We start from the raw sequence: 21,948 nt of genomic DNA, 5'->3' as shown, positions 1-21,948 counted from the left end.
ACATATTTTATGGGGCTTCGTGGATAGGAAGAGAGTTATGAACCAGTGGGATTCAGAAATTGGCAGCACAGGTCTCTGGAGTGCCCATTAGTTCTTTAAGGTCACTTAAGGGATTTTCACAAAGGCACTCATTGCAGGCTGCCCTAATGCCAAGCTCCAACAGCTGGCAAGCCCATAGGAATGGAGGACAGAGCACCAAGGCAAGGAAAGGCGTCAGGAAAAAACTCCAACAATTATGCTGGAAGAAGCAAAGAACAAGAAGGGACTACTAAAGATTGTAATTCCAAGGATTTGAGCACTGCGAATGCCTTACATGGAAGGTTTGCTCTTTAAAAGTGGCTCGGACAACAGAGAATGTGGTTTTCAAGCTATGAAGATTGCAACCAGCCTCTAAAGGGACTAGAGGCAGCTCAAAGGGGCCTCCACCTACTGGCTTTAATAAGTTTGTGAATATAGCAGCAGGCTGGGTGCTGTGCCACAGGGACTGGGGAGAGTCATTCCTCTTGCACAAAAGCAACTTGAACCACTTAGAGCATTCATAGGGAACTTCACCAGACCAATTGAATCTAAGCCAAATAAGCATTAGCAGTTATCTCCTCATGAAAGAGTAACAGAATCATCACATTTGATTCATGGATTCTAAGTAAACTTGTGCATTTCCTTTTACTTCAGAAATCGGCAGCTCCATTTTTATCAGACAACAAAGTCCCTACAGCACTGATACCTATCAAATCCTAATATGAAGAACCATTTTGTGCTGTTCCCAACAGAACCAGAAGCTGAAGAGTAACAAAGGAGACAGCTATGACAGCATAATTCACTCCTCTGGACTGTAATGTGCTTTCTTCCCTACTGGTCCATCCTCAGCCAGGCTTTCCTGAGATTTTACCAGGGATAAACTGATGCAGAACTGAAGGGGAGCACTTGGGTTTCCCCATGCAGAAAAACATGAGGCTTCTGCTCACACGTGCTTTCTTGTTTAGCTCACAGAATCTAAGAACAGCCCTCTGCAAAGACCTCAGTATGCCACTGCCCCTCCTTGGAGAGGACAGAATGCTGCTCCATACACCCAAGGGGCCCGTATTGGCTTTCAGCAACAGCCAAGGAAGGTCTTCCTCCACACAGACACCCTTTGCAAAATGCTCCCTGTAATATCCTCATCATGCCAAAACCAGTACATTTAAAGGCTTAAGGAGTACAGGTGCCTGTTTCTAACACTGTCAAGGCCACAGATGGAACTTACCATAAGATAAATCACCACAGTGAGAACTTGACTTAAGCACAGAAGAGAGGAATTTGGAAGGTGCTATTCCAGGCCTGGTGGCAGGATCTGGTTAGCACATTGTAGTTAACACATCCGGACAAAAATTCCTCCTGTGGCAAACGGTGGAACAGGAAACACCTGCTCATCCATGTATCACCCCAAGTTGTGGGAACACCATCTGTGACCATCCTGTGGCTCCCTGGAACTTGGGCTGTATGAAAGTGGTACTCCAGGATGCCAGGTGAAGAAGGACCAAGGGGATGGTGCTTGATCCACAGGTGGTGACTATCCTCTGCTTGATCTCACCCTCCTTCATCCCTTCTACTTCCCTCTATTTCTCTACCTCACATTAATTGTTAAGTAAGATCCAGACTGTTAGGTTCAGCATATAGTCCTGTTTGTACCTTCATTCAGCAGAAGCATCTCTCACAAATCAGATTTTAACATACGCCCAGCACTGTTTTGCCTGCTTATGCTACCCCCCATGCAGAATCCCAAATTTAAGTAGGTTTAAGGGCCTCCTCTACAACCCCAAGACCCAACCTGTGCACCACAGGAACTCCTCACTGTCTCATAATTTCTCTTCAAGTTAATAAAACAGAATCAGCCACTTGCATCTCTCTGTGCTTGCAAATGATGAGTACAGAGCCAGCTGAGACCAGCTGCTCCTGCCTCCTCTCCAGGACAGATAGGAAGGAAGTCAGAGGCAAACACACAGAGACAGCACAGCACAGCTGGGAGATGCTACCACTCCTGTGATTACCAGGCTGCTGAGTGGTCCCAGAAGAGGATGCAGCCTCCCTGCACTCTGAGACACTGCCCCAGCTCACAGCTTCACCCTCACAAAAGCTGAATCTCAGCAGTTTGGTTAGAAACTATGTGTGAAAGGCATGGCTGATGAACTACAGCTATTTCGCATCAACCCACTACTGAACTGCTCCTTGTCCTGATCTTACAGCATTCTTCTACACCTCCTTCCCTAAGTGCACCTCTTCCTTTCCCAAAACACCAAACAACACCCCTCACTGAATACTCAGCAAGGTTCCAGCTCAGCTGTGACCCCCAGGAGTCCAGGCATCTGAGCCCCTCACACCATTTTCAGGCCAACTCTCAGATGTCAGCACTCTGCCCTGATGCCTCCACTGTGCTCAGACTCATTCTGGGACAAAGACAGCTTGAAAAGTGCTGTTCAGCTCATCCCCCAGGAATCTCCAAACAGCTCTAAGAGTCAAAACCAGCAAACAGATAGCTGTGCCTGTCAGACCTGCTGTGACAGTGTGAATGTTCATGGCAGAGGCACAGTCTAGCCATTCCTCTCAGCAGTCAGGATCCGGCCACTCTGAGCAAGAGACGGAGAAAATTCAATGTACTTACAAAGTGTGCTGTATGTTACTTGGCTGCCATGCCAAAGAACACTGGAGTATTTCAGTGATTAACAGAAACATGATCTCATTGCGTGGGAACAGCGGTGAACATGAACATCCACAGTGTTCCACAATGAGAACAAATGTCAGATCAGCACTTACCTTACATATAAAAAGCTACATGGTGAACCAGAATACACATTGTAGAGTATACCACAGGCATCTTTTAAATACAATTTCTCAGGCAATGTAATTAAAGATGATGTCTTTATGTTCACCATATAAACTGCCTGATTTTGCAGCTATTTTATATGTTTACAATGTCAGGTTTCTGCTACACATTCTGGCACTGGATTAGTATTGGATTGTGTATTTTATCATTCAGTTACTGAAATACATTCACATTTATAAGAAATAAAAGTTTCTAGTTTAGCCTTCAAAAAGTACTGCTTTGACTGTGACATATTTCAAACAATCCCTTTCAAGATGTTAACAGAGAGGTTACTGAATATGCACATGCAAAGGAATTGGGGAGCCTAGTTGAAACTATCCCCACTATGAACCCATTACTTTTTGGAACTGCCACCACTAAAACATGGGCGGATTTCAAGACAGATTTATCTACTGTAACTCCCTCAGATGTAAAAATAAGTCAATAATTCAGAATAAAACACACGGATTTAAGAGAATTCTCCAGTTGTAACATGGTAGTCCAGTTATGAAGCCCTAGATAGAAATATATATATATCATTTCAAGTCTAAGCATAAAGATAAAATTTTTTTTCTTTAAAAAATGGTTCCAGATAGAAGTTTGTCTTTGTACTTGCAGATTTGACTGACTAAGAAATAATCTGACCTCATTGACTAAATATTTATGTATGTATGAGGATGCATTTTCTTATATAAATTAATAAAGCATCCAGTAAAATAAACATGTGATTATTTCACTGAGCACTTGCAATGAGAATTTCCTGGGCTTATAATCAACAGGTTAAAAATTGTCAGTTAGCTGCCCTGAAATTCTGACTTATAACACAAAAGGGCAGAAGAATGTTAAAAAAATAATCTAGATTAAACTTCCCGCCTTTTTCCAGCATCTTATCTAAAGTCTATTAAGTAGGAAGACAGATCCCTGCTTTTTTCAGAACTAACCAGAAGGTATTCTCTATGTCAGCTGTAGAAGCACCTGTGGAACAGCAAAGAAAATATATCATACAATTTGTTAGCAAAACACACGGAGGGACAAGAAGGTGGAAGAAATGTACTCTAAAACCAAATATAAAGCATTTGCAGCACTACCCATAACTTTTAAACAAAACTATTTCAGTCATCCAAGTACAGAAGGTCCATTACAGTCCCTTTACAAATTGCCAGATTTTATTTTAGTGCTGCATTTCAACATTTTATTTAGCTTATTGGTATAAACACATTCCTTTTCACATTTGTTTTCTCAAAAATATTTTTTCACAGTTAATAGGTAGTCTAAAAGGACTTGAGAGTGATTCTAAAAGCTAGAAAGCAAGACAGTAATAAGTGTTCTACAAATGCTCTGAAACTCATGGGAAAAACAGGTGTCCTTGGCTTTTAGTGAAGCCAAGATGAGATTTGGTACTTACATCAGCTATTTTATGTGTTACTGACATTCTCAGGATTTCTCCAATGATCCCATTCTACAAACTGTACCTGCTCATTAATTCACTAAGGCTAAGTTTATGGAACCTGTTGCAGCACACCGAATATGGCCCAGCAGACAAGCTGAAACACAACAGAATTCAGGTCATGGTGCCAGTTCCATGTGAGAATCAAAGAAAAATAGCCTTTTCTGAGATTCCCATATTGCCAGAGCCATCCTAGCTGTGCTCCCTGCAGCCTTCACCCCCAGCAGCTTTTCACCCCCACTGTAACCCTCTCTACACACAGGATGCTCAGCTCTCCCCTTTGCTCTCTTCATGCAAAGCAGCAAGCTGGTAGCTAACTGCAAGCTCAGAAAGTTCAGCACATCCAGAAGAAACAGCACCTCCATGCTGAGGAGGGCATGTAAACCACATATTGGACCACAAGGTGTGATTAGAGAGCAAAAAAAGCAGAGCTGTGCTTCCAATGCAAAGGGTAATCCAACAGTGTCTGGCAAACACATTTTATCTGACAGCTATGTCTGCTTCACCCCATCCAGTCTGTCTCTGTCACCATCCTGCTCTCACCTCAGGATCTTAGAAACAGGGCAGTACCAAAGCAATTTCTGTAGCAAGACCCAAGCCTGAAAGAGAAGCATCTCTAACCACTTCATCTGCTACCACTGAGTTTTACTACCTAAAAACCTTAAAAATTACAAATCAGTCTAAAGATGCTAATTGATAGTAATATTCAGAAATCATTTACCTGAACTAACAGAGCAAGCAAATAGGTAATGCCATTTGTTTTATAATAGAACTAATTAGCTGTTCTAATGGACTGCACAAGCCCTTAGGCTTGACTCGTAAGGTCACATTTACAAGACTTAAATTTCAACTGCTTTTTCCCCCTTGCTTTTTCTGAAATTATGAAGAAAACAGCACATTTTCCAGACATCACTCAAAGCTATCATGATTTATTTTCATTATGAAAGGGCGGTGAGGAGCAAGATGAGCATGAGCCAATATGTATAAACAAGGGTGAAGGCTGGAGAGAATGCCTGGATCCTATTCCTTGCCTCATCAGCCATCCTTAGAAACATCCAAAATAAATACACATTTCCATAAAATACTGTAGGCCGTTCAGTCCTCTTGGCACCCTCACATGAGACGAAATTTGAAAGGAAGATGGGAAAGGGTAGAGCACTGACTAACAGGTATCAACTTAGTGAAATTCTGAGCTCCATTTTCTCCATCTCCCAGTCTTTTTGCACCTATCTGAAGACCTTCATGCTTGAGGTATGCTGCAGACACAGAGGCCACATTCTCAAGAAAGCACCTCATCAAATAAACATTCCCTGCACCAAAGTTCATTTTTCATCAACAATAGCTACTATAGTTCACCCATAATTCCTGAAACTTGACATCTCAGTTTTAAATGTTCAAACCACAGTTCAAGAAGTGTAAAGTACCCCATCTAAATTAAAGCATAACGTCTGTGATGTGGAGAGAAACAGTTATAGAAAGACAAACAGAATAGTCTTCGAAGTGGTAGTTAAACAATGACCTTTAATTAGTTTGATTTTGGATTAGATTACTAAGAAAAATAAGAGCAAGGTAATCTGGAATTAATCGTGAAACAAAATTATATTCTTTCAAGGTCTGATATGATATCACTAACACTGCTTATATTATAACCTTCTTATCCCTGGGCTTACACAACAGAGTTCATTTGGCCTTTCTCTGGACCAGCTGTTGTTTTTTCCATTCCATTTCTCCACTGGCTTTAAAATACCAATCACACCAGTGTGCTTAAAGAAAAAAGCACTTTGAGGGGCCTCCTTGTCCCTGGCTGAGGCCAAATGCCTTAAATATCAGATGATGTTACTAAGCAATACAGCCTTCAAAGGCTCAGGCTCAGCCCCAACCCTGCTGTGCCTTTGCTACAAACATCAGCACTTAAAGAACAGCTCTTGCAGATGAGAACATGCCCCCTGAAGAAGGGAAGGGGTTGGTCAGCCACCAAAATGAATTATGCTAGTATCTTGAAAATCTTGGGCACACACTGCTGTTAGCATTTTCTATCCTTAGAAGCAAGTCCTGATAACAACATTTTCCAGCTTCACAACATTTTGAGAGATGACTGTTGAGGTTCTCCCATTCCAAGCTGGCAAAAGATTTCATTTGTCTGACTGAGCCACTGAAGAGGCACCTGTACACAGACAACAGACATTGAGCAGGGACAGACTGGATCCTGCAGCTGGGGAGAGCTGACAGAGGCATCTGTAAACTCCTAGAAGGAGCAAGGGGAGGAACAGCATAAACCTCATCATCTCAGAGGAGGCAGCCAACAGCATCTCTGAGGTGAGAGGTTAATAACTCCTGCCACCAGCTTGCATGAGCTGCCCTGCTGGGGTAACACATCAGCTTCAGGTGAGCAGTGTCCCACTCAGCTCTTTGTGAATACCACTTAAGGGCTAAAGGATGTTTCCAATTTTAGCCAGAGTTTTAAGGGTGACTTTTTATTCCAGTTTCCTATTAGAGACTGATTGTCAGAGGCACTATAACCTGCTGGATGTCATAAGCCCATTAATTCATTTGCATTTCTGTCATGCATGGACTGGAGGTTCACCAGTAACACCAGCTTTAATCAACTGAACTCCCTGTGTTCATTACTTACAGAAAACTATGCCAGAATCCTTCACAGACAGGAGCACTGGGGGCTTCCACACTTAAATGCCAAGGAGTTTGAAAGTGCTTGCTGAGAACTGGGTTTGAACTTTGAAATTTTTACTCCTGTGGAAAGAGAATTAAACAAAGCCCTGCCAACACACTGAGCCTCTGGGTTTTTTTTTTAATGACAATTTCAGTTTTTATTTGCAAAAATTCCCTGACTACTATTCTCACCAAGAAGCCTTAAGATGATAAAGGTATGTAAATGCATTGGACCAGAAAGAGGGAAAAATGTAGGCTAGCCTGAAAGAAACATCCAGTTCATATTCACCATAAAACAGTATGAATAATTATAGCTTAAGGAGACAAAAATATACAAAAAATAGATAATTATGAACAAAACCAAGTTACAACCCTAAGCTGAGGAAGAGGTTGTTTAGTAATTAATTCCCCAATATAAAGGTTATCTCTGCTTGGACAACTTTCAGCTGCCTATCAATGTTACCAGTCCAGGCTTTGCAGGAAACTCCCTTCTTTTACTGCCCTTCTTTGCTGTGACCACCCTGACAGATGAAATTTCAAGCCTCCGATCATCTTCCAGTTATTCTGAGGAAGACCTGACTGACAGAAGCATCTCACCATGGGCAATGGATGCAGCTGGGATGCTGAAAAGAAAATGCCACAAAGCAGAGAGTGGTTCAGTGAGTGTTTTAGCTGGAGAACATCAGGAAAATAATGTCAAGCAAATTATACAGAAAGTGACAGGAATGATCCCTTGTTGAAACCACAATATTTGAAAGAAGAGTTTGATTCAAATCCAAAACCTCCAGAGAGCTGAAGGGAACCCAGACTGGGGGCTCAACCAACAACAGTGTAGATCAGAGAGGAATTCAGCTTGTTTTAAAGTTTGGGCAGAAAAGAAACTTGCTGCTAATTTCAACTTTGGAGAATGGGAGACAGGCTGACATTGTGTTTTAATTGTGTTTTAAAAGTATTTAAAATATGAAAATATCTCTCTCTGTAGCTTCAACTCAAAAGCTGTTCTGCAAAAGAGCAAAGTATTAGACCAAGACATTTTTTACAAGAAAGAATAATAAAGGACATAAAAACTTTGGACTTTTTTGTTTTGTACAAAGATTATTTTTGGGACAGTGTTTCTGGACATTGATTAGAACAGTTTAGAAGAGACTTTCTGTAGGAGTCTAATTTATGTGTACAAAGACCTCATCACTGCTGTTTAAAGAACACAGGAACACCTATCTTTTTTTCAGCTAAGACACATTACATGCCATTTGCTGAAGTAAGTTTAGGTTGAGTATTTGCAAGGGAAGTGGTAACTCTAAATGAGACTGTGAGAGGAAAAAAAATCACTATTTTCTCCTATGGTCTTTCATAGATAAATCTGGACATGCAAGAAAATAGTTCCACAAAATCTTCAAACAAGTGCAGTATTTAAGGGCAGCAACTAAAAACATTTTCTAGATCTTTTAGCACAGCAATCTTCTGTCCACCTTTTTTTGCATAAAGATGAATTCCTTGAGATAATTCCATTTATTTGGAAAAAAAAAAGTGTGTAATCTATATGTCCTTTCAGTGAACAGCATCTCTCCAGCTTGCTATTTACATGCAGTTTATTTCAGGACAGTCAATAAATACCACAGGGGTGCAGGATATTTGTGCAGCCCAAGCAATTGTGCGTGGTGTGGGATAAATGCAAATGGGACCCCACTTATTCCTAAAAAGGAGGGAGCTTACAGGTTAACTGAAGTAGTAGTGGATAGAAAAAATAACCTCCCAAGTTATGCAGTTCCTCTCATTCCCAACTAACCATAAAGCTAAAACCTATGCTTAGAAGAATATTATGAATGTCTTTGAAGTGCAATTGCTCCAAAGGTGTCTCCCCAAGCACACAAAATGGATCCAAGTTCAGGGACACAAAGAGTAGAGAACACAGCCACAAGCAAGCAAATAGTGTTTCATGCAGAAAAACTGCAGTCAGACACCTGTTTAAAGTAGGTCATCTACAACAGGAGGCTCATCAAGGATATTCAACTCCAGAGAAACTAATTCTGGACGCTGAGCCAATATCAGTTCATCAGCCCCTCAGAATGAGTCCAGCACTTCTAAGAAGAACTGGAAATCTGTCATCTGCCCAGAAATAATAAGGTAATTGTAGTTTCTTATTAGAAGGTTCACAGGGAGCTTAGCATGACTGAGAAATCTGGCCCTAACCAGACTGAAGGCTGAACATCTCTGTAAATACTACTCTGTTAATGGATCAAGTGTTCTGACCAAATTTTCAAACTCCTGCATCAGAAACGTTTAACTAAATGCAGCTTAGCTTTCTGAGTTTTCTATTTCACCTCTGAAAATGTGGTTTACAATTATTCAAGGTCATTGTTATTCTACAAAAGGGAAAGGGATGGATGTGATATGTAACAGTTTAAAGTGTACTATTGCTCTCCAAATCAATACCGCAGCAATTCAACATTTATATTCCCAAGGCATTTGTTTACCAAATCAATTGCTAAACTAAAGAAGTGCAATAGCATCACACACAGTTTGATAAGGAAAGCTACAGGTACAGAGGAAGAGCACAATATATTCCTCTAAGACAGTACTCTGTTAGACATGCTGAATTAATTTAGTCCGGATACAGACTGAGACTCCTCAATCTGATGAGCAGTTAAGCAAACTTTCAATGAAGACATGGAAGAGATCACAGACTACCCTTAAAACTACAGGAAAGCAAATACAGTAAGCAAGCATGGTGTAGCAAACACTTTCTTTCCAGTGACACAGTGACTGAACAGAAAGACTGGTGAATCACAACGAAGAAAAACTTCTCCCTCCTTACAGGTTCCATTCATATTATTTGGAAAATGGCTTGTCATGGAACTTTAAAATTTATTCAGTCTTTGAGTGAGGTAGCATGTATGGTGGTGACAAGTAACAATTATGACCTTATAACAACAATCCTGCATTGCCATATTTTTGTTCCCCACCTCCTGCATAACACAAGCACTTAGGGAATTCACTTTGCTTCAGTTAACAGGAGCAAGTGAAATACTGAAAGTAAAATTCCATCAGAAAAGAGAAGAAAATGAGAAAACAATCAGGGACAGGGAAAGCAGATGCCAGTACTCTGCCAGCATTGAGCCATCTCAGGCCCTTGCTCAGCAAAAACTTTGATCCACTTGGGTAAACCTTAGTTTTGACTCCTCACTTATTTAACTGGAGAGGAAGAATGGCAGAAAATACAGTATTTTATTCCTTTTTCCTCTACCTGTACTGAGAGCAACTAAAAAAGTCTCCCATGTATTCCTGAAAACCGAAAGAAATTTAGAATCTTTTGACTTCATTTCATGAGGTTGTCTGGGGAGGGCGGGGGGAGTGTTTTGATACAGGTTAGCAGCAATTGTCAAATTGATTGCTGTGATAAGCCAATTTCACATCTTTATTTCCCAGGTCCCCATCTCTGAAATGCTAAATATTGCTGTCCACACAAGGAGACACTCACTTTTTTCAGTTCAGTGCAAACTGTTTCAGAGATGAGGGTATACTCTGTGTTCTCCTGCAAGCTGCTTGCTAGGTTGTACCCACTTTAAAATAGAGGTCATTCTGACTGAATGTCCCTATTTGCTCTTTTTTTCATGATAAGCATCTCATAAACAGCTTAGAAGAGCCAGTTGTAGGAAGAGCCATGCAGGGAGAAGGGTGCTCTTCCCTAAATTGAGGCTGAATTAACCTCAGTTATTAAATTTCTATATGCCAACTTACCATCCTATGAGTAATTGTCTCTGTGTCCTGGAGAAACTGAGCTAATTAAGCTGAATTATAACTGATGTGATTAAATACAGGATAAACGAATACTGGGAAAATATCAGCAACTTTCTTTAGAAGCAGAGAGAAGCTACATAACCTCTACCAGGAGTTCTGAGCTTACAACCAGGAGTTCAAGCAAAGCTGCTTACATTGGCCATAATGTCCTTCTAAAACAAGAGAAGATAGGTTATCGCTTGAGAATAAAATATTGCCCTGGGTTTTTCCCCCCTCCTTCTTTCAAGTGATTAAACAAAGGATTTCAGGGTCAAAAGCCAGTATTACTAGTTCATACGGTACACTTTGCAAGCATAAAAACTGAAGAGAAGCCTTGGACAGTATCAAGTTAATCATCAAAAAGCAAGACCATAATTGAATAAAGTTCTTCAGTCAGAGGAAGTAGAACAGGTAGTAATTGTCTGAAAGAGCTTAATGGCATTTAGATTTCTGTTAAATGAATTATGCCATTATCACTCAAAATACTTAAATTTTGAGTGATGATGGGAAAACTGTTAAAAAACAGTTTTGCACAATGTTGCTCTGCTCCTTTAACTCCCCCTCCCCTCCTCATCATTGCACACAGCAGCCGGCCTCTTCTCCCCTTTCTTTCACTCCAGCTTTATCACATCACAATTACAATTTTGGAGCAAAATTGCTCCAAATGCAAAAAAATAAGTTTCAAGATTTGTAATTTCTCTGCAGACAAAGGGTTGGAGGCCCATGTCAAACCCAAACTAATCCTAGCTTCAGATTGATCAAATACTTCAATGCCAAAATGATGGTAAAATATATAACCAATTTTTCTACACCTAAAGCTCCAATTAAACATTCTCAGAGATCTTTTTCAATACCCTAAACCTTTCACGCCTTGTTACATTTCACAGCCTTCTGCCAATCACCGGGTTGCAATCTGAATAAACTTAACTGCCCTCACCCTCTGAACAACAGCAACCTGTCCTTCTCTCCAGCCCAAGGAAAAGAATTCCCTCTGTTTGCACCAGTCCCCTCCTAGTAGCAATGAAAACAAGCAGAAGAAATAGGAGGCCATTCTTTTTCTACAGAAGGTAGGAAAATTCCTCTTTCCTTAAATTATATCTCAGAGCACTGTCAAGCTTTTAAAATCACCTATTTAGAAGAATAAAACAAACTCGCAGATCCTCAGTTTCCTCTCCTGTGAGCACAAAGGATTAGAGAGGTTTTTTATAAGGCACAGGGACAGTTTTCATTTATCTTTTCTGCTACTTCTCACATATATTTCAAATGGTACAGTGAGACAGGTGCTAGCAGAGTCCAGTATTGTTATGCTACTTTCAGTATTAGTAACTCAGTTCTGCATGCAGCTAATGACTGAGTCAGCTGGCATTTGCCTGAGCAGCAATGGAAGTGTGCAAAACAAACATAAGTTTTAATTTATGTAATTTACTGTGTTGCTTTTTCTCCAAGTCTCTGAAACTGTTAAAGATAATACCAATTATAACATAGTTAATGTAATCATTCCAAGACTACAGGAAAGTCACTGATTCTAAAACATTTTTGCATGTGTAGGCAAGACAAGTTGGACCCTGGATATTCATGCATGTAGGCAAGCAGGTTGGACCCTGGATATTCATGCAGTTGTTGCCACAGTAAAACTTGTAATAGTTGCTGTTGCACAAGGCTTCTTCCAAGAGACACAGATCTTGCATTAAAGAAAAAAAAACAAACCTGGAAAAAGACTGCACAGAGGATTAGCATCCTCTACCTATTCCCCCCATAGTAATTCCTTTACTTTGATTTTGTCTGTACAACTAGTCTTTATATTCCTTGCCTTACAGGCAGATTCATTTCTGACTAAAAGATTTCTATTATCACCACTCAACTCTGTGCACTGACTCGTAAGCATTGAGGTGATTCAACTTCTTCAAGTAAAAAATCACCACTACACTTTAACCTGAACACACACCAAGTGTAAGTCACAGAAATAACTCAAGCATCTTAGTTTAATTTAAAAAAGCCTAACAAACTCAGAGCTCAAATAAACAAATGCAGACACTTTGATGATGAATCTCAGCCCACAAGGTTAAAATATTTGAACACCAGTTCCTGTAAGACATACAATAGGGAACTCTTCATCAGCTAAGCCCCAGCTCAGCAGTTGCTGAGGGTTGAAAACACAAAATGGAATTTAACCTATAAAACAGAGTTAGTTTTTATAATTAACTGTGAACTGCAAACTTAAAATGCTCTGCCTTGAAGGGATCCCAAAAGGCATTACTCTAAGCTATCTGTGATGTCACATAGGTGTACAAGATTTCTGGCACTAACCTCAAAAAGATGAAGTACATGAAATCCTGAAAAGGTGGCAGAGTCAACTTACTACCTTTAAAATGTATTTATGCACAAGGTATTCACTAAAGCCTAAGTAGTGAATACATCTGGCACAGGAAGCAAGAATTGTAACACTTTCCCTTTTTCTTCTGTATTTCACTTCTAATAAGAGCAACTGCTCTGACAATGTGCACTATCAATGGACACTGAATTCTTTCTTTCTTCTATCCCTGTTGAAAGCTGGCTACTCAGAAATGAGATAACAAAATACAGAATGGTTTGGGTAAGAAGGAACTTGAAAGATCATCTAGTTTTAATTCCCTGCCATGGGCAGGGACATCTTCCACTAGACCAGCCTGGCCTTGAAGACTACCAGGGATGGTGCATTCACAACTTCTCTGGGCAACTTGTTCCAGAGCTTCACCACCCTCAAGATTAGAATTTTTTGCTAATATCTTATCTAAATCTATTCTCTTTCAGTTTAAAGCCATTTCCCCCTTTCCTTTCACTCCAAGCCCTTGTAAAAAGTCACTCTCCATCCTTGCAGGCTCTTTTCTGGTACTGAAAGGCCACAATTAGTTCACTCCAAAGCCTTTTTTTCTCCAGGGTGAAAAATGCTCCAGTCCTCTGACCATCTTGGTGTCTGTCCTCTGGGCTCACCCCAGCAGGTCCCTGTCCCTCCTGTGCTGGGAGCCCAGGGCTGGATGCAGTGCTCCAGGTGGGTCTCAGCAGAGCAGAGCAGAGGGGCAGAATCCCCTCCCTGCCCTGCTGCCCACGGGGCTCTGGGTGCAGCCCTGGACACATAACACACAGCTTAAATGTTAAGGCCTTTTGAGGATTCTATGATTGTTATATCCTGTCAAACAAAGGGGAAAATGTAATGATGGAAATGGTTTTACCCCCATACATTTCTTCACACTGATTCTTTAACTTTTATGACAGCCAAGATTATGGTTTGGTTAAAAGCAGATATTACCTCCAAGGCCTGACTTGAAAAAAAGAAACATAAATTACAGCTGACTACTTTGTTAGTTCATAAGGCACCATCTCTGTTTGCGTGCAATATAACAAACATACTATCATCAGAAATAATTCTGTCACTTTGGAAAGAATAACATCAGACAGAGAGTTTAAATTGACAAGTCTTAGAGCAGACTTAGCTAATCTAAGTAATGTAGAGAAGTTACGCTCTTTTTTACAGTGTCCAGGTACAGCCAGTCTTTTTCTGTCTCATTCTGCATGACTTTGAAGAAAGATACAAGAGGCAAAAAGTGAGAGGTAGAAAGAAAATAAGCAGACCACACAAAGCAAGCAAACAACATGCTCCCAAGGATCTCCTATGTCCTCTCCACATTTTAAATTACTGCATGCAGATGTTATTTCATCCATATGTTATTTCATCCATAAAAGAAACCTGGAAGAACAACTTCCCTATTCTTCACAGGCAAATCTAAACTAATTTCTCTTGTGTAGCCCAGCAGTCAGCAGAAGGAATGAAAATTCAGGGAGCTACTTGAAATTGATACCAATATAAACATTAACTTTAGACACTCCTGTTTTGTTTTTTTTTAATCCAGGGTTATTTTCTATTAAGTAGACATGTATTTTCACTTGATGAATAATAAAATGGATCAGCATTCATATTAATTCTTATGGCTTCCCCTTCACCTTCTCAGTATCACAAAAGACTGAGTAACTCCTTCATCAGCTTTTTCACTTTCTCCCCCTGTTACCATTTTGCACTACCTTGGGACAGCAAGCAAGAGGTGCACTTCAGGTCTATGACCAGAAATACAGGGGAGTCAAGCTGTTCTTTGCTTCTATAATTTACCAATCCATATTACACATATTAAACTTTCTCCCCCTGTTACCATTTTGCACTACCTTGGGCCAGCAAGCAAGAGGTGCACTTCAGGTCTATGACCAGAAATACAGGGGAGTCAAGCTGTTCTTTGCTTCTATAATTTACCAATCCATATTACACAGCAGTAAAACTTCACCAGTCATGATTGGGAATTAAAAATTCCTACATTCCTCCTTTCATTTTCCATTTCTGGAAAGGAACCAACTTCTCTTGAACCATTGACCTGTGAAAGACAGAAATACATTCCTGTGTATTCTGCAGCTCTATTGGTACCCAACTTGGGCCTTAGGTCATGTAAGTAATTACTGATTCATCCCTACCAATACTATGCCTTTTTAAAGTTTGGTGCAGACTCAGATCCAAGGCCTCAAACATCAGAAAACTAACACAAAATGTGTACATTCTTGGTGTGAAATAAATCAAGGAAATTATTTAACTAAATAAAGAAACTAATTCCGTAATTATGAGATGCCAACAACCCTCTAGACATAGTCTTCCCTTCCAGCATAGTGTACTAGTTTGTTTTCACAAAAGACATGATCCTGAGTATTACTGCACCAATATTCAAGCTATTTTTACTTCTACTAAAAAAATATTGCTCTTGATGCCCTGTACTTCACTTTCAGAATAACTAAATAAAACTCTTTAAATAATCTGCTAACAATCACAGAAAATCTAGAAATCCTAAATTTAAACCATGGACTAGATGGGTGTTATTTTATGTTGAAGACAGAACTTGGCATGGAGTGAGAACATTTTATTAAAAATAATGCTGACTGCAAATCTTTTTATCCCAAAGCTCCTCAAGAATTCAGGTTTCAAACTCACTGAACAGTTCTGGTTGGAGAAAAATTGAGAGGTAGAAAGGATCAATGGCATGAAAAATATATCCCAGGAGTCATAAGGAGAATTTAACTTTTCAGAAAGGAACACAGATGGGTGGCTCCTGTGGTGTTTTGATTGAGATGCTCTCATTTTGCATAATCTTTTCTAACAGAATTTTTAAAAGCCTGGCAGAAGGAAAGGCACACACCACTGGAAAATAACTGCTTAAAAAGACTCAGAAAGTAAATAGGCTGAAATCCAGCAAAATTAGTACCATTCAGTCCACATGCTTGTTCCTTTTCCATCAGGATGGCCCGTCTTCTCCTTAAAGCATTTGGAAGGTTATTTGCACCATAGATAATATGGGGATGGGGTGTTCCCTCCTTCTGTGGATGCTTTTTAATGGGCTCAATGAAGTAATCCCCATGGGGCAGATGGAAATATCCAGTCTGAAAATAAGCACAAAAGAGTTAATCTCTTCTGTTCAGTACTAGAAGACAAAAATAAATATACTGTTCATACCACCAACCCCAAGCTTTCCTCACAAGCCAGTCATTTACACTGGAGAAATATGAGCACAACAGGTTTTTAGTATTTATTCTGCTGCATACATCTAGGTTGTTTCATACCTCACAGTCATTACAGTCCAAAGTGAAACAGAAAAAATATCTCCTTCCTAATAACCTGAAACTGAGTCAAAGAGTCTCATATTTTTACAAAGCCAGTAAAAGGTCAAAAGCTGATTTAACAAACATGATGCACGAGGAAGAGCTGCATCTTGTTCTTCTGGTGTTTTGCATCCATTCCCCGGAGATCAAGACTGGAATAGAAGCTGTTTCATAAGTGCAGATTGAAATGCTGTTCCCAGCTGCAGTCCCACAATCAATTACCCAACCCATCAGATGGGCTGGACTGCATGGTCCAACTCTGTGTCAGACCATAAACCCTCACTGGCCCCCAGGCCAACACTACAATGGAAGCAATAAGAGGTTTTTCATGAATTAGCAAGCCATTAAGAACATCCAGTAGATCAGCTAAACAGGCTGCAACATTTCACATGCTGAAACTTCTCTATCAGCCTCCCTGCTTCACCTAAGCTACAGGGCCCTTGATACCCATCAGGACTGCACAGGATCCTTTTACAACTCACTCTGCCTTGATCCAGGACACACTTCCAAGCAGGCATGGCCTTGGTCCATTGTGTCCCAGCATTTTGGCAGGGACTGCAAACATTGCAAAACAACTGTACTGTCCTTCCATGTCAAGATATACAGAACAATACTGAATCTAAAAGCAAAGGATCTACTGACAACCCAGACCACACTGGGGATGGAACTGGGGTGTTCCAGTCTTGGCTGTGTTTCCTCTTCGCTTTCTTGCTGTGGTCAGTGCACCCCTCTTAGCCTATTCTGGAAGAGGGGGAAAAAACTCAGTAACAGTCTGTTCCTGCAGCTGCCGTATTCAAACATAGAATGGCAGGCAAATTTTCAAATATTTTTGAAAATTCCAAAGCCTTAAGAGTTTCTCTGGATGATTGGGAAAGCCAGTATGAGATTAGGGATATAAAAGAAATCATATGAATGGAAGAAAAGCACTCTTATAAAACTATAAAATAACCATGGGCTCTGCATACAAGGAGACAAGGGACAGCTCAGTGAGACACCTTCTGCCTCCACACAAATTGCCACAGGGCCAATACATCCCACAGCAAACTTGTGCAAATAAATAACTGTGACTGTCATTTCACAGTTTACCCAATAGCTCTGAAGATCAAACTCTTTCTTTCCAATGGAAGTCAAAGTTTTAAAGCCAGAGGTTGGTGTTGGTTTGAAGCTGTGTTTATAGCCCTAAAGCACCAAAGGTTCAGGACTCATAGTCACATGTGTTTGTTCATCTGGGATTTCAGCCTACTGCCTGTATGGGTTTTGTTTCATTTTTAAGAAAAAAGAGATTGAGACTTCTGATTATTAAACAACATACAAAAAATGCTTATGTTTCTTTTTAAATCATAAATCAAGGCACAAGACCAGACCATACACAGAAGCATCCACGTTCACATTGGACAAAACTTTCAGGCAAGAGTGAATCCATACAGCAAGAATGCATCTACAGTGGTCACACCAGAAGATCTGTGATGTGGCTTTCCTCATGCTGCTCAGGGAATCAATGCACCTTCACAAATCCTTGCCCATTCTTTTTCATTCCACAGGGTTCAATCTTTCCTGGATATTTGTAATTTTTGACTGGATTATTTGATTATTTTGTGGGGTTTTAAGCCAGTTGGGATGAAGAAGAACTAGCCATCTTCATTTACAGACCCAGATTTTTGAAAGCAATTGGCAATAGTTGCCGGATTATTGTGTCAACGTCTATCTGCAACAAGAAAGGCCAGACAATCCTACAAAAGGTGGAGTAAGCTTATCAGTGGTAAGCTCAAGCTCCTCCATCAATGCTTGCATGTTAAAATTCAGCTGTCTATCCAAGCTGTATGGAGCAGGGAAAAAAGCAAAACTTCATTATATGAATTGGACTGTAAAAGCCCATTTCCAGCACACAGAGGTGTTCTAAAGCTTCCAGAGACTTCCAGCACTTACTGAACTCTTGCTCTGCATTTGCACTTTCACCCTGCACAGGCTATCCACCAATAAATTGAATGCTGAGACTAACTGAGACCAACAAAAAAAAGACCAATCTTCACATTAAACTTACTTCAAAGCACTGAGGACTGGCAAAATTCCCTTTGCTGATTAAATACGTCTTTAGTTTTGCTCTTCATAGCTGTTCTTTTCTGACTCACAAATATAACAGCAAGAATTTTTCATTTAAAGTCCATCAGATTTCAAGCTATGTAAATACAATATAAGCTTTTTCTGAGCTTCACCTGCTTTTTAGTGCATTCACACAGCCTCAGAATACACAAAGGAGGGCAGTTATGAAAGCCTCATTAGAAACCAGCCATTCATATTTACATTATTGAAAGGGTTTAGTTATCACCACAGGAAAAAAAATTACTGCAGAGAAGCTTTCCTCATTTGAACTTTCTTATGTAAAGTTACCAAGTAATACAGCAACAGACATGGTCAGAAAATAGGGGTGGGGGTGTGTGTGTGTGTGTGTTTGTTTGGGGGGTGAGTGTTTCCCTCAAAGCCTACAGGTGAAAAATCTACAAATCTACCACAGCATTTTTTATAGACTGTTGTTCTCCCCTCTTTCAAATCTCACTCTTTGCCCTCAGATTCTGACATGCTGTGGCTGCAAATATTTACCATACTGTATTTGGGGGTGCTGTTACATCACTTCATGGGATTTTTAATTCATGTGCCTCATTATTTTGACACAAACAGCTCCATGAACATATCACATCTCCTACATTGCGTGTCACTTGCCAAAACGGCACTGATGATCCTGGAACACCTCTGACTTAAAAGTTTTCAACCATCTTTCAAAATGTTTTGATTTTCAGTATAATCTGCATTTTCCAGTGGAAAGCACATCGTTTTCACATATTTCTTTCAGTCAAAAGCTCAGAAGTTTGTCAAAACACATTTTCCGGCATATTTTTTTCAATCAGTTCCACGTGGGAAGCTGAAGCTGAGTCCTGTGGGAATGGAAAGAGCAGCTTTACTCTTGGCTATGGTTTTGAAATTGCAATACTACACCAGACAGGAGGGCCTAGAAGTAGTGGGTGTTTGTTAGGAGAAAATGGGAAGGGAAAAAACAACAATCTGTAGCCTAAAGTTACAATAACAGTATGTTGACAATAATGCTCAAAAAAATTACATCTGTAGTGAGAACAGTGAGTAACTCCATGAAATTAAACAATATTTCTGACAACAAGTCAAACAAGAATTTTGACAACAGGACAGTGACAGAATCTGAAAATACAGTACCTTTTAGAAGCAACATGAAAGAAGATGACAAGATTTGAGTTTTACCTTTAGGTACTTTGCTCCAGGTGCTTATTATAACTGTAATACATGGTAAGAGAAACTAGGTTTGAATACAAGAATTAAAGAAAAAATTGTGGCATATGAAACATGCATTATCAGAGAACTACAGCTGCAAATAATCTAAACAGAACTGGTAAAGTAAATGATCTGTTAACATTACACACGCTAAATTTATTTTAGCTAATCACTTAGTTCCTTTCTGAATGTCCCTTTTTTTCCCCCAGGGATCTTTCTTTTTGAATTTCTCATCTGTTCCTATTTCAGCCAAAAGAAAAACCTAGCATCCAGATGAGATTTTTCACTACATCCCCAGACAGAGCTAGAAAAAAAAAAAAAACACTTGCCATGATGTTGCTCAGAACAAAAAGAGATTGGGGGTTTTAGGTACTGAGTAATTTGATGAAAGATTTTTATGAACATCACCCACTCTAACTCTTACACACTTCTACAGAAAAAAATCTATGCTTTTAGCACAATTTAGTGAAGAAAGTGTGATATTGAAACATAGCCTTGTGGTTCAACATAGCTTTGGTTTGAAACAAAAATAGCTTATTTTTTGTGACAAAGTAAGTGAAGGAACAGAATACTATTAATTCCATGAGATTTTACATACTATTGTCACACTTGCTATAATATTTTAGGAACTGACAGAAAACTGGCCAGAGATGCAGAGTTGCGCCCTGGACAATGTGAGCTCAGAAAGTTCAGACATAGAGGATAAGGGGGAAAAATAGCCAAATTTACAGTAAGATGGGCTTTTGTGGAAGGAAATAAGGTATCTGGAGAGGAAGGATTGTCTGACATCCTCCACTTCCCAGGTTCCTAAGGGATCTATCAGTTCTGGATACTTCAGAGAGAAGGGTCTTTCTGGCTGGGAAAGACCCTCCTTCCTCAGCCAAGGAGAAAAGACAGGTCTCTAGGGCCATGTCTATTAGCTACCATAAAACTACTTAAGATGCACAATCACTCAGAGAGACTTGGCAGAGAATCAATCCTCTGGCTTACAGCACCAGCTTGATGGTGACTACACTCAACTTCATTTTTTCTATTCACTCTTTCTGGATGAAGGTTATCTAGAATAAGTCTTAAGAAGCTAAGACATTAAAACCCCCCACTGTTATAAAAACATGTAAGAGAAGCAAACAATCCAAAATATGCATTCATTTGCCCCTCTGCTATGACACAGATACAGTTCATTAAACAATTCTGAATCAGATATCACTTCTATGGACCTTGAACTACGCTGTGCATCTCACAGAGAATCTGAAATGGCCTAGGTACATTCATTTCTACTGAAGGAAATTCTCTGTGACATTATCTTCTGTAGACACTGCAGCATGCTCACTTGAAATGTACAACTTGGAGCATGTAATTTTAAAAGACATCTTTGTTCGTGCTTGATTCAGGTCATGGCATCCTCCACCACCATCTTTTACTGTCTATCCTAAACATTTATTACTTCTTCTATTTTGTGATCTCCCTTAGGAACAAACAGTCCAGGTATCTTATTCCTACATTTACTTGTGCATACCCTGTTGCTGCAGCCATATTTGCATCGTAGAAATATCCCATCTTCTTTTCTCATTACAGAAGATCCACAAATGATGATAATTGCCTGGCCATTAAATTTCTTTGAGCCTCATTAGGTAGCATCTCTGCAGTTCTGAAATCCAGAGTTCATGAAGAACATGAAGCTCCTACACCTCTAACTGTGCCCAGCAGCAGTCACTTCATATTGTCCAGCTCCTTTCCACAATCTCACTTTATACTTTTTGAAATACATCCCATTGGATCCACACAAGCCAAAACTGTCCTTCTTTGCTGCACTTAAAGCTCAGACACACCATTAAATTCCAACAGGGTAAAACTTTTTTGCCCACTAGAGTACTAGCAACTGGACATTTTTATGGTCTTGAAATAGAGCAAAGATAGTATTTAATAAATTTTACACAGCACTCAGCGCTGGTTCTAGTAGGCTGAAACAAGGTGTGTTTGCCACACACTGAGCATGCAGCAGGTAGATGGCATGGCACAGTTGATTAAAATTCATTAACTCAATCACAGTTTCAACCCTTCTTCTATTTACCTGTGTGATTTTCACACTGCAGCTGAGACAGACCACCAAGGACTGCCTGAAGTCCAGAGCACTCTGAAGATCTGAGGCTCCTTCTGTCAGTATTTCCTTGTTGCTCAACTGCTGCAGAGTCCCCTGGGTCTTGGAGGAAGACAAGGTCACAGTTCTTTGGGCTGCCTGTTCTGTCCAAAGGCT

General features: G+C 40.0%; 1 protein-coding gene across 1 annotated transcript in view; it reads right to left on the bottom strand.

Annotated features, from left to right (window-relative positions):
• ADAMTS12 (ADAM metallopeptidase with thrombospondin type 1 motif 12) overlaps positions 1-21,948 on the bottom strand; it is a 146,534-nt gene that overhangs the window by 79,024 nt on the left and 45,562 nt on the right. Inside the window, exon 3 of the mRNA XM_071425580.1 lies at positions 16,004-16,178. Within this exon, the coding sequence (XP_071281681.1) occupies positions 16,004-16,178 (175 nt within the window). The remainder of the gene's footprint in view (positions 1-16,003; positions 16,179-21,948) is intronic.

Source organism: Agelaius tricolor, unplaced genomic scaffold (genome assembly GCF_023055355.1).
Source record: "Agelaius tricolor isolate 1412-34295 unplaced genomic scaffold, bAgeTri1.0.p SCAF_4, whole genome shotgun sequence".
In the NCBI taxonomy this organism is placed as follows: domain Eukaryota; kingdom Metazoa; phylum Chordata; class Aves; order Passeriformes; family Icteridae; genus Agelaius; species Agelaius tricolor.
This window is presented reverse-complemented; position numbering and strand designations above follow the sequence as displayed.